The 12,848-nt window shown below is 39.3% G+C and overlaps 1 protein-coding gene across 1 annotated transcript in view; it reads right to left on the reverse strand.

The window, feature by feature from the left end:
- Positions 1-12,848, reverse strand: part of LOC124613872 (palmitoyltransferase ZDHHC16B) — a 95,284-nt gene that overhangs the window by 45,004 nt on the left and 37,432 nt on the right. Inside the window, exons 5-6 of the mRNA XM_047142600.1 lie at positions 8,640-8,757; positions 1,969-2,171 (exon numbers count right to left, since the gene is read on the reverse strand). Coding sequence (XP_046998556.1) covers positions 1,969-2,171; positions 8,640-8,757 — 321 coding nt within the window. The remainder of the gene's footprint in view (positions 1-1,968; positions 2,172-8,639; positions 8,758-12,848) is intronic.

Raw genomic sequence — 12,848 nt, forward strand, 5'->3', positions numbered from 1 at the left:
AAGGATTATAGGAAGTTATGGGTGAGCTAGGATAGAATTGAAAATAACCAGTTGGACTGTGAAGCTGGTGCATGACAAAAGGGTGTAATGGGGTGAGAAATGCAGGCATGTTGAGATTTGAATTTTATACCAGAATGAGAATAATGAAGCGAGTGACATGTAGCTGCTTACAGGGCAACTACCACAGCAACAAGCAAATGTAGAATGAGCTTAGTTGCACCTTCTGCTCTGTTCATTGTTATGCCTCTCCACCATCTGTGGTGTTGCTTGCCGCAGTGAGATGCAGAACAGTTTAAGCCAGTAATCTAACTTTTGCCATTCATGTTCATCATTTTTGTATCCGGAACATGTAATTTATGGAAAGAATGTCTGGCAATAGCAGTGAAAATACACAGAAATGTGGTAAGGTTTCTACATCCCTGCAAAGTGAACGTACCGAGGGTTAACAAGAAATGTTTAGTCACATCCAGTACAGAATTACACAGCTCTTGCTGCAGACAGTCATATTACTCACACAGGTAATGTTGAATTATAATATATCCCCTTTCCCTGTGCAAATGTCAGTCACTTTATGGAATATGCATGTAGATTTAGAAGAGATTAACATGAGGATAAAATCAGAGAGATTAGAGCCCACACAGAGGCATGCCGACAATCCTCCTTTCCACAAACAATACCAGACTGGAATAGAAGGGAGAACCGATAGAGGTACTCAAGGTACCCTCCGCCACACACCGTCAGGTAGCTTGTGGAGTATGGATGTAGATGTAGATGTAGATCATGGAGGGGTTCTGGGACTGAAGGGTATATTGGAGGAAAAGACCCCAAGCCATTTCAAAATGCTGATGTGCTGGGAGACAATCCACACAGCATATTTGTGAACTAGTGAATGATAAAGTCAATCAAGTAATGCTTGGCAGCATGATTCACCAGCTCATTGGGACAGCAAGCCAGTTTCTTAGCTGTAGACCTCAAACTCACTGGCATTCAATCTTGCTACAACTAACAAGCAACAATATCTCCACTAAGACAATGCCAACCAGTATCAAAGTAAGATCACCTTCACCACACAGTACCAGCTGGGGCTGCAAAAAATGAAACTTGCACTCAACCAGGGCTTAGATTGTACCTCACAATACTCTAAAATGAAAAAAATCCTCCCCGACATCATTTCCATGCATTCCAAAGTGATATTCTACCGCCTATCCAACTTATGTAATATTCTAATCAATCCCTATGCCACTCCCAATCTATGGATGTTGTTGTGTAAGACTCAGATCAAATACTTATCCCATACATTCTGTTCCATACCTCACTAGCATTTCTTATGCTACTAGTGGTAGGACTGCTGTCAAAAGCAGTTATGTCATCTGCAAATATTTCTGCAATATATGCACAGTATTCTATGTGGGAGCCTGCCAATTAACAGTTCGTGTGAATGAATGACTAATACCAAGCTGAAGCAAAGAGCTAAGATCATCCACAAGCAGAACATTTGATAGTATGGTCTCATTTATTTTAAAGGCTGCTTTGTAGCTTATGCCTAGTGGATTCTCTCACTAACAACTACTTTTCATAAATTTCACTGCAACTTTAGTAGTGTCTACCATTGTTAGTAACTAACCTCTACTTCTATCTGCCTCAATCCTACTCATGGTCCGAGCCCATTCTTTCAACTTCTCCTCAGTATCTTCTTCATACTCCTCCAGGTACTTTTTTTTTTTTTTACTGCACCTTAACTTATCTATGCAACCCATCTGAAGTCGTTTATTGTCCCACTCTGGCAACAGAGCTGAGACAATGTGTGAATGTCAGCTCTCTCAAGAAGGATTTTGTCTAAAAGCTCAGGAAGCAATGGTTATTTTTTACATTTTTCTATATTTCTGATTAGAAGCTGCTACATTCCTAAAGAAGCTAAACCTAATATAGACTAAATAGGCAGTTAAGTGATTGAGATACTGGACATACCACAGGTATCCAAACAGAGTTGTTGAAGCGAACAGGGTGTCCTTCAAGTTCTTCCTCTTCACCATCATCCGGTTCCAGCCAAATCTCAGAGTAAGCTAACTGAAAGCCAAATATAATGACAAACAGTACACCTAGGCAGGTAAAAACCATGTATAAAAAGAAATAGCGATGGTTGAAATGGCCAACACAGTTGTTCAGCCATGCTGATGAATCAATCAAGGAAAAAATAAATTGTGTCTGTAAATGCAGAATAAATGACTACTGCTTACTTCAGAGTTTATTATCATTCATAGTAAACAAATCCATCTTATTTTTCCATTGTTATTCAGCATATAACTTATATTAAAACTATAAGGAATAGCCAATATTAACATGGAATAAGTAACATAATTTCCACTGTGAAATATCTCCCTTCAAACTTTGAAAGCTCAATACGATATTCTGTACTCCAGCAGTGGCACACTTTTCAGAACAAACACACCTTCCTACAGTTGCCTTAACAAAGTAGACTTGCAGACCTCACAAATGAAGTCCTGTTAGAACTAAATGTATCATTTCAAAGTCTCTGATTGTGCATATCATGAATTCTCCTAGGTACACTTAAGTCTTATGACATTCATGGCATCCCTGCCACATGGATGGACTCTTACTGACGTAATAAAAGTAGAGGGTATCACTGACAGACTGGGTCATAGGCAGGAAATTTGTCTCAGAAATAGAGTAGTGAGCATGTGGGGTATCACAATGATTGGTACTGGTTCCACTCTTGTTCTTAACCTATATAAATGGCCTTCCAGTGACTTTGAAGGGTGGATAAAATTTATTTTTGCTGTTAACACAAGCATACTAATGAAGGGTCCAAGCTCGGCTTTTTTCTTACTCTCACAAAGAAACATATTACACAAAACAAAACAAGCAAAAATCACTGTTTAGCAATAGATTGTGACCTTTGTAAAGTTCTTTGGGATCTAGTTCAATAACAAGTCATAAGGCATCAACAAGCTACCAAGATAAAGGAAGAATATGAAGCCAAATGAATGGAAAAGTTACTCCGCACAGAGGAGTTATGTGATTGCACACCTCCACAATTGTTGCATCACCTGCAGACCCTGGCTAGAAATACTGTTAATGAAGAAATTCTCCGAAACACTTGGCCATTGCCCTTGCTATCTGATGCACAGAAGATACCCAACCATACATGACAGTGACCTTGACACCCTAACACAAATGGTGGACTTTATAGCCAAGATGTATCAGTCCACAAGTGTTGAAGCATATTTCCATAACCAGACAATTCCCTGGCCTCATTACAAACGAAAATCATCGAGTTTATCACATAAGCTGCCGCTCTTCAAACACAACATTCCAGTCACCCAATCACAGCACTAACACTCACTGAGGAAATACTACTGTTTGTCCTCAACTGAAAGGGTATGCTGGTATCACGCATAAATTGGCTCAAAAATTTGACTGTACTGTTCCCTGTGTGAGATGGGGAAATGTGCCCAAAAGTCTGCCATGACACTATATTCTTGACTTTCTTCCCTGATGGCAGCTGTCAAATGTGTCAACAAACATTGTATGAAAGTATAGTTTCTAGACGACACAGGTACTGACATATTGATGTAACTGTCTTCTCGACTACCTCACTGCAGCAGTGATAACTGTTGCCTCCATGCAGCCAATGGTTTCACAATCACGACATATGGTCATGTAACACTCACTAAACTTCAGCCTCCCATCATGAGTTTGTTTGTCAAACCATATAGTTCCCAGAGGTCATTCAGCAGCTACCCACACTAGCGCCTGTACAGCATTCGAAAGTACACTGTATTCTAGCAACACTAGGACCACCAGTTCACACTCAACTTCATCAGTTACCATCCGAGAGAATGAATGCAGCGAAGCAGGAAATTTCTTTTATGAGTGCCCATGGAATCTGTTGCCCATAAACAGCAGTTAGGCCTCACCTCTCCACAATCTTGTAAAGAAGACCAGCAGATGGCACTCATGCAGTGATTACCAGCAATTTAATGCCAGAACAATTCCCAATCAGTATCCTTGTCCCACACATCAAAGATTTCTTATTCAATACCACGGCAGACACGTCTTCTCAACAACAGACTTAGTATGTGCTTTCTATCAAACACCCATTTCTCCAGAAGAATACATTAGACCACTGTCTGTACTCTGTTCGGCCTATTCAGGTTCACTATACTGCATTTCAGGTTTGCTGAAACCAAGTGACAAATTACAGTGGACTAGTTAAGCAGAAGCTGGATTTAACATGAACCCTGCTATGACAGACCACACTTCCAGCACATCCTATTCTGTAAATGTCTCTCATCTTGACAGTTGACACATCTGCTGATCTTGTTCCACCCATGCAACAATTTGAAGATGCGCGTATGGATACTGCTGGACTATTACTCCCATCTGAAGGACACCTTCTGTTTATCTGCCATCGACTACTTCACCCTTTGGCTTAAGTTTCTCCTATGGTTGAGGACACTGCTGGAAACATTGTGACAACCTGTTTTTGTGGATGGTTCACGTGTTTCACAGTGCCTCTCTCTATCATCACTAGCCAAGACAGCCAATTTGAGTCATTTTTATTCAAATTACGCCGTTTTATTGGCCAAGCAGGATATTCAACGTGCAGCTTGTCGTCCAACAGCATATGGCTTATTTGAGCATTTGCACTGCCAATTAAAAATGTCCTGGAGCCCATGAATCACAACAGTCGCAAAAACTCTGCCAACTGTCCCATTGGGTCTCTGCTTTACCATAAAAGAAGATCTTAATGCCACAGCAGCAGAACTGGTCTACAGTCAAACAAGTCAATTATTCAGTGAATTCTTCAGCAATATAGGTAAACACCTTACTGAGGCTTCAGACTGTTCAGAAATGAAGTTCGCAAATTCACAGACAACATTCAGTTGCACCGAGAGAGCAGCATACCGGCCACACTATCATTTTCACTAACCTTTGGGCATGTAACTTGGTTTTTGTTTTGCAAGACATTGTGCATAAGCCTTTTCAGTCTTCATATGAAGGGCCATACACAGTCCTCAGTTGAAACAAGAATACCTTTAAGGTCAACATTAAAGGAATCTCAACTCTGATTTCCACTGTTTACCTCAAACCTACTTTCTGCACCTCTTATGCTGGTACCTGCAAACTGGACAGTCGACAGCGAACACCTGCCACAATGCCTGATGAGTCTATGACAGAAGTGGCAGCATCCGCCGATTGTGGGGTGATCTGGATGGCATGACCGTTTCAGCAGAAAGTACAATTAGAACTGTGGGGGAGGGAGAGGGTGACATCTGATAATCAATCTGTCCTTACGAGATGCAAAGTGTTTGCTGAATTCTGCTCACTCTTTGATTTCATTTTTGTTCCTTGACTCATACAATTTCTGTTGCTTTAATTAAGTTGTTCATATTCTGAGAGCTAAATAAGAAATAGAAATTCTCTGAGTGAAACATTTCCAAACATGGCTTGCATCCAATTGATCAAGAACCGGCAGTCCTTCATTCCTAATACAGAGACACGTGTCCTCCCAGCTCCCTGGTTACAACAGGGCAGACTGAAGATTCATACATAAAAACTCAGTACAGCATTCAACTACAGCACTCACTTGCAAAATCATTAGCACAGCTTCAGAAACCATGAAACAGTCCAGCTCTACCCCACTGGACAGTGTTCTAAAAACCAAGTGACAACAGGATGCTCATCAATCCAACTTTCATCAGCTACTGGCCACAATCAAAAGTATCCTTGCCAGTGTCAATTCACCTTCATATTCCTTTTCTAGAACCCACTTTTCATATGATTTCATACAATTTCCTTTCTGTAACTTCAGAACACATGGTGATGCTTAATGGTTTATGGCAGCACCATATAATTTCACTTAGCAAACTGCACACCTTCCCCCAGTCTGCCATTTCTCACCAAAGTACAGCAAACACATTTTCACTGCTGTCACTCGGTGGCACTTTCACAACTGCCACACCACCTTGTGACCCTGTCCCTGAGAAAAAGGTGCTAGACACTAATCGACAGCAAAACCCCAGTTGATGCGCAGAATCGTGACAACTGGCACATGTGGGAATGAAGCAATTTATCTAACATCCAAAAGGGGATGATCATTGGTTTTCGGGTTAAGGGTCAAAGCATTTCAAAAAATGGCTAAGTTTGTAAACGGTTCCCAGGCCGCTATGGTTAAAGTATACTGTGTGTGGCAAAATGGTGCTACCCAAAACTAGTGCCAAAGCAACTGTAGCACACCATGGGCCATCAATGACAGGGATGAAAAATGGCTGTGGAGATGTGTACAGGTGAATAGACGTGGAACTGCTGAGCGACTGACCACTCAGATAAACCAAGGGGCTAGCAACATTGCTGCACATGGGCCTCTACAGCATGTGTTCATGCACCCACGCTGACTACTGTTCATCAGCGACAAAGACTGGAATTTGCATGCCAATACCACAACAGGATGTCCACTGAGTTGCTTGTTCAATTGAATCACATTTTATGCTCCATTGGACAGATGGTTGTTCGGTCAGTGAAAAGGTCTATGTTAGAGGAGGGAGCATTATGGTAATCAAGCTGTTTGTGCCATGGATCCTCAACCAAGAAACCTAATGCAGCAGGCAACAGCACTAGAGGCATCAATGCTCCACATCCCTGTTCAGTCCTTCCAGAACCTACGGATACGCTTCCTGCACATCCACCCTGCAAAAGATGCTTATTCAAGCTTCTGACAGCTGGTCACATTAATGTGACTGGACTATGTAGTTACAAAAGGAGCCCCTACAAACATTCGTTACGCGGCTCAAGAATCTGGAATGTTGGCCACAGTGAATTTCATGCTGTTGCGGAAATTCTTTACTTTATACCAAATTTTATGTTATCACGATCATAAACTCAGTTTCATACTCTGAGAATATGACACCAATATACTTCCTCCGTATAACAGTAGCGAAAAGAAGGAAAAGATCACACTATGCTTTAATGACATCATATCTGATATGCCACTAATACACAGGAAAATTAATCCAGAAGCTCAGCTTAACTGAATCACAAATAAGGAAAGGTCCGCAGGAATGGGATCAAGATTTTGAAATCATCTATGTGGTGATGTACGTCAAGGTCCCAGATATCACATCCTACAGCCATTCAATCATTTGTGAGTAATTAACAAAGAAATTTGTAATTTTGTGTGATGCTGTACAGCCTTAAAATTGACAGTTGTATATACAGTGGTGTTGCAATGTAGGGGTTTGTGTGTGTACCCCAAGGGCAGCAGGTCATGGGTTCGAATTTCATGAGGTGCTTCAAAATTTATTATTAATAAATAAATTACTCATTTACTCGTTTATTATAATAAATCATTTTTAAATACATACTGAAATGAATCTGATCATTTTTGTTAATGAGTTGATGTGTTTAAATGTAATTTTTTTAAATTTTTAACCTTTCAGCACATCAGTTTAATCATCATATTGACTTTTATATTTACTCTTATTTTTCCTTTCTATCTTTTGGAATTTTATGCCTGTGATTTATTTTTGTATTAATTTTGATTTAATCTGTTATATTTTTGTCTATGTTATTGCATTCATTATTTCTATTCCTCATTTCGCACATTTATTTATAATTCCTTCTTTCATTTAAATCTTCACCTGCATTATTTCGTCCATAGTCCAACATCAGTTTCTGTTTTAAATGTTGTAGGATGTTCACCATAAAAGTGCACCTTGTATGAAATGAAAACTACATTTCTGACATTATTCACAGCAAATACATACTATTTTGCCTTTTGATTTTTAACTGATAGATCAGAGTTTTCAAACTTTTGAATATTGTGATATATAAACAAAAATAATTAAAATCACATTCACAAAGATTTCAAATGAAAACAGAATGATCACAAGAAAAAATAAGAGTAAACAAAAAACTTAATACAATAATTAAAATGATGTGACACACTATAAGAAATTTTAAAAAGTTACATAAACCAATTATCTGAGTAACAATAATAATCGAAGTAATTTTGATAAACATTTAAAAATAAAAAAATTTGAAGCACCTGATGAAATCTGAAACTTCCATCTTCTGCAAATCAGTCTCATACACTAACCACCATGCTACAACACCTCTACACATAGATCTGTCAAATTTAAAGCTCCAGAATATCACACAAAATTATGAAATTTTTTTCTCAATTACACATAAATGAGGGCCCACTAAGGTGAATGGCTGCAGTGCTACACAGTTATTCCATGTGGCAACCCCATAAGGACCTCCTTTGGCAGCAAGCACACTGTCCTTCCGCTATTCAGTGACCATGAAAGTTTGAGCACACTTGGCCTCACAAGACAGGACACCCTGGACACTGGCTAGTGAAATATGCATCCTGTGCTCATGCTGCAAGAGGATGAACCCCATTGGTTACATGCAAATGAGGGCCCACTAAGGTGAATAGCTGCAGGGTGAGATACCCAAGACCCTAACTTACGTCACCCTGTAGGTGGTTTTAAACAGTCGATCTGACCCCTGCAGACCTTTCCTTATGAGCTAGACTTCAATACATATTTAGTACAGGTCATCTTAACATATAAGGTAGAAATATGTTACATTATATTAAATAATAAGGATACGGCAGTGGTGATCCATCTTGAGAACGCACCTGTTGCATACAGAACAGTGATGTGTCCTAGGTGGTTTGGGAGCAATGCATTTTTTGCAGATGCTAGCAGCTTCAGGAATAAGTGCACCCTGATAATAAGTAAAAACAGACAACATAAATAAATATCATAGATATCATTAAAGGCACATAAGTAAAAAATGATGAAGTAGTTGTTATGAAGATGCTCCAGAAGTAAGACCTTCATGATAAGAACTCCCACATTCAGTTTAATAATATTTGTTACTATGAGACGCATCCAGAAAGAAAGTTTCCTCTTTTCTTTTTTTTTTTTTTTTTTTTTTTTTTTTTTTTTTTTTTTTTTTTAAAAAAAAAAGCAAAGACAACACAGCTACGTAAAACACTTTATTGATAACAGGTACAGCAATGTTTGAGCTATTTTCAACACAGTCACCAAGAGAACTGAGACACTTTTCATATCATGGCATCAACTATTATATTCCAGTGTCTTAGAACTCTGCCACCTGTGAATGGAACCAGTGTGCGACAGTCAACTTCAGCTCTTCATCATTGTCAAAATGCTGGTCAGAGAATAAGAATCCACATCTCACCACCAATGACAATCCTGTCGAGAAACTCATTGCTGTCATCATGATATCGCTGCAGAAATGTCAGTGCTGCCCCAAAGTGTTTCGTTTTGTGGTCGAGTGTCAGGTTTTTTGGCACCCACCTGGCACACAATTTCTTGAACAGCAGGTGCTTAGTGACAATTTCACACAACAAGGGTTGTGGCACTGTGTCTGCAGAAAATGGTTGCCATGCTCCATAATCGCAACGCGATGGTTCTCCAGGATGCGCTGTCACACCAGCTCTACCAGGTGATCATTGATGAGGGATGGCCACCCACAGTGTTCTTCATCATGGACACTTTGATGATCTTTGGAAAAAAGCCTACAACAGCAATGCACCATCTGTTTGCTCATGATGTTCTGCCCGTAGACCTAACAGAGCTGAAGATGCATTAAGGAACCTTATTACCAACCGAACCTCACAGGCAGTGGAGAATGAATAAGAGACACCAGTCTGGGGCACTGCTGCAGCGGTACTGGTGCCAGATGGGACCTGTCTGGCTGGCATTTGATTGACACATCATAGGTCTGTTGCATTTGTACAATTTTCTCAGCTAAATACAACTACTTTAAAGGAAACAACATTGGAAATCTTACTTTCTGTATCTTCATACAATTGACATGATCTAACAGATGTTATATACAAAAGTGTGAAGAATAAATACTCAGAAATGACTAAAATAAACTAATTAGTTGCAACACAAGAGAGTAACACAATGACATGGCATGCTAACTTTTTTTGTTTTAGTAAATAGTGCTAGAATAACCTGAACAGTTTGCGGTCTTTAACACTGATAGCAGAATACATGTGAAAAGATTTCTTATTCAAGGTGGTACATATTTTATAAGGAATGACCTAAAATTGTAGAATATTCTACCAGTAATTCATTTCACACAGCAGTTAAAAGCAGCCAAGTTGTACGCATCTGCCGCAATAGACAAAACTTATCTCGTGCTGCCGTTTTTTTTGATACAGAGGGTTCAAAGCCAAATAAAACTCATTTGAACTTCAAAGCATAAAGGGACTCCTCCCCTTCATTTTTCGCTATCAAAGAGGAGTTACTGAGTTTCGACATCCCATACTAGCTTCCAAGATTATCCATGTGAAGGACATTTAGGAAGTGATAAAGCCCCATCCTATTTTTTAGCTTCACCTTACAGGAACCGACATCACTTTCCCATACTCAAAGATTTTCATATCATTGCCTTTTGGTTTCCCAAAGAATGCTCTTTAAATCAATATGCAGCTGTAAATATGAAGGGATTCTTTGCAGACTTTCGTAAGAGCCATTTCATGGTGACATTTGCCACTGCATGAAAGTGTAACACAAATTAACCTTCAGGGATATTATGTTAGAGACTACTTGCAAATAAGTGACAGTATGTTGTTTCCATTAATTGGCTGAGAATTTTTCAGATAAACTGTTGCATAATCGAGGAAGCTATGTAAAGGAAATAAACAAACATCTGTAAATTACGAGACAGAGTTTCTCGCCACTGGTTACTTTCAGGTGGTGAAATGTCTAGTACCGCTAATAAACACACATGGAAGTGACACACTACTTGGCTTTTAGAACTAATGGTTCCTTCCTTAGGGAGTAGAGAGGGATGGTGTGGGGAAGGTTGAAAAGGAATGGAGCATAATACCATGAGATATTACATATCATTGTAAAAGTGATCTATGAGTGAATAAAACTACTACTACTACTACTACTACTACTACTACTACTACTACTACTACATCGAAGATAAAGTTAACAGTCACAAGACAGAATGGAGTAAATATGACCTCTTACAACTTCTGCGTATTATTGTAAGGGACTTGACAACTGGATGTAATAGAATACTGTGTAATTGTTATGGTCTATCAGTTTTATTGTATAAATAACATAACCAGAGTATTCAAATACTTATGTCTATAAGACAGCAAATCATGATACTTTTGTGTTCTGTGTTACACACAATTCACATAAAAACCAGAAGTAGTATAGAAAGACATCAAACATGCTGTAAAATGAGGTGGTAAATGCAGTTAGATTGAGGGTAAGATGATCTGATTTGGGAACGAATGCATTAAGGCATTAACCAAGATACGAGAAACCAAGGAAAGCTGTCTATGAGTCACTGCTTTTGCACAAGGCAAAGCACATCTGAAGAAGTACAAAGAACTACTTAGGGGGAGCTTGAGAATTTATATAAAAGGAATGATAGAGGAGGTTCAACTAGATTTCTTGAGGAAAAAAGATCATAAGATGTATCATAAAGTTATTTTCTTAACGAAGGGATACCAGAGAATACTCCAAGTGCTATAATTTGTTCAACACTACTAAGAGATAGAAACAATACTTCAAGGAGCTGCTCAACTATGATGAACCTACAAATCTGTTCAAATTACATCCTCATGACACTGTAGATTTAGATTATCCGCCATCTACATTAGGGAATAGTGAAATTCCAGAAGAACAAAAGCCTGGGACAAGATGGAATCCAGGCAAAAGTTATTCAGGCTGGATGGGCAGGACTCCACAAGAGCATTCACCAACTAATCAAGAGGATCTGGATTGTAGAGAAGATCCCAGAAGATTGGAAGACAATGATCATCTGGCCTATACACAAGAAAGCATCACCTTCCTGAATGTCTACTGTAAGATCTAGTCCAACTGTTTGTTGGATATAAACCAGTTGTTTGCAGAATAAATGATTGGTGAATTTCAGGGTGCTTTTAGAAAGGACCATCTGGTTGTGGACAACATCCATATGCTGCAACATCTCATCAAAAAGATGTGGGAATATTTCGAAGATCTTCAAGTGCTCTTCATTTATTTTAAGAAAGTGTATGACTGCATTCACTGAGAGAGCCTGGTGAATTGCCTAGTTGAGATTGGAATACCCAAGAGACTCGTGAAGCTGGTTCGAGTTTGTCTCACTGATTCAAAAGACACAAAGAGACAATGTGGCACCGATATTGTTCATCCTCGTACTTTAAAATCACACTTCTTGGATTTACCAATGACATAGGCCTGCCATCCAATCTGAGGAAGAGCTGATGCCGATGAGTGACCGTGCGGTGGTATGGGAAAGTGGAGTGAGGAAGATTGGTCTCCTTGTGAATAAATCTAAGACTGAGTATCTGGCGATGGGCAGTAATCCTGCTTATTGAAGAGAATCACTTCAGCCCCTGGCAGTTGGAACCTGATCCTACAAAAAGGTCCAGAATTTTAAATATCTGGGGGGGGGGGGGGGGGGGGTAATCTTTACAGAGGACACATCGTGCGAAGCAAAAAAAAATCAAAGCAGCAACTCAAGCTGCAGGCTGATTGCACCTTAGTCTGAGTCAGCTTTTTAAATCACACAGTCCCTCAAGGAATTTAAAACACCAGCTCTACAAAACAGTGATTCAATCAATAAGGCTATACAGTTGCGAAACCTGGAATGTCTGGAAAAAAGTTCTTAAACAATCTTCTAGTTTTCAGGTGGAAAGTCTAAGATCTATGCTCCTTTGACTGGATGATATCTACTACAGACTAAATATTACAGGCCTGATGAGAACCACATGGTGGCTTTTATGAGCAGGGCACAGCTTGGGTGGATAA

This window comes from Schistocerca americana, chromosome 4 (genome assembly GCF_021461395.2).
Source record: "Schistocerca americana isolate TAMUIC-IGC-003095 chromosome 4, iqSchAmer2.1, whole genome shotgun sequence".
In the NCBI taxonomy this organism is placed as follows: domain Eukaryota; kingdom Metazoa; phylum Arthropoda; class Insecta; order Orthoptera; family Acrididae; genus Schistocerca; species Schistocerca americana.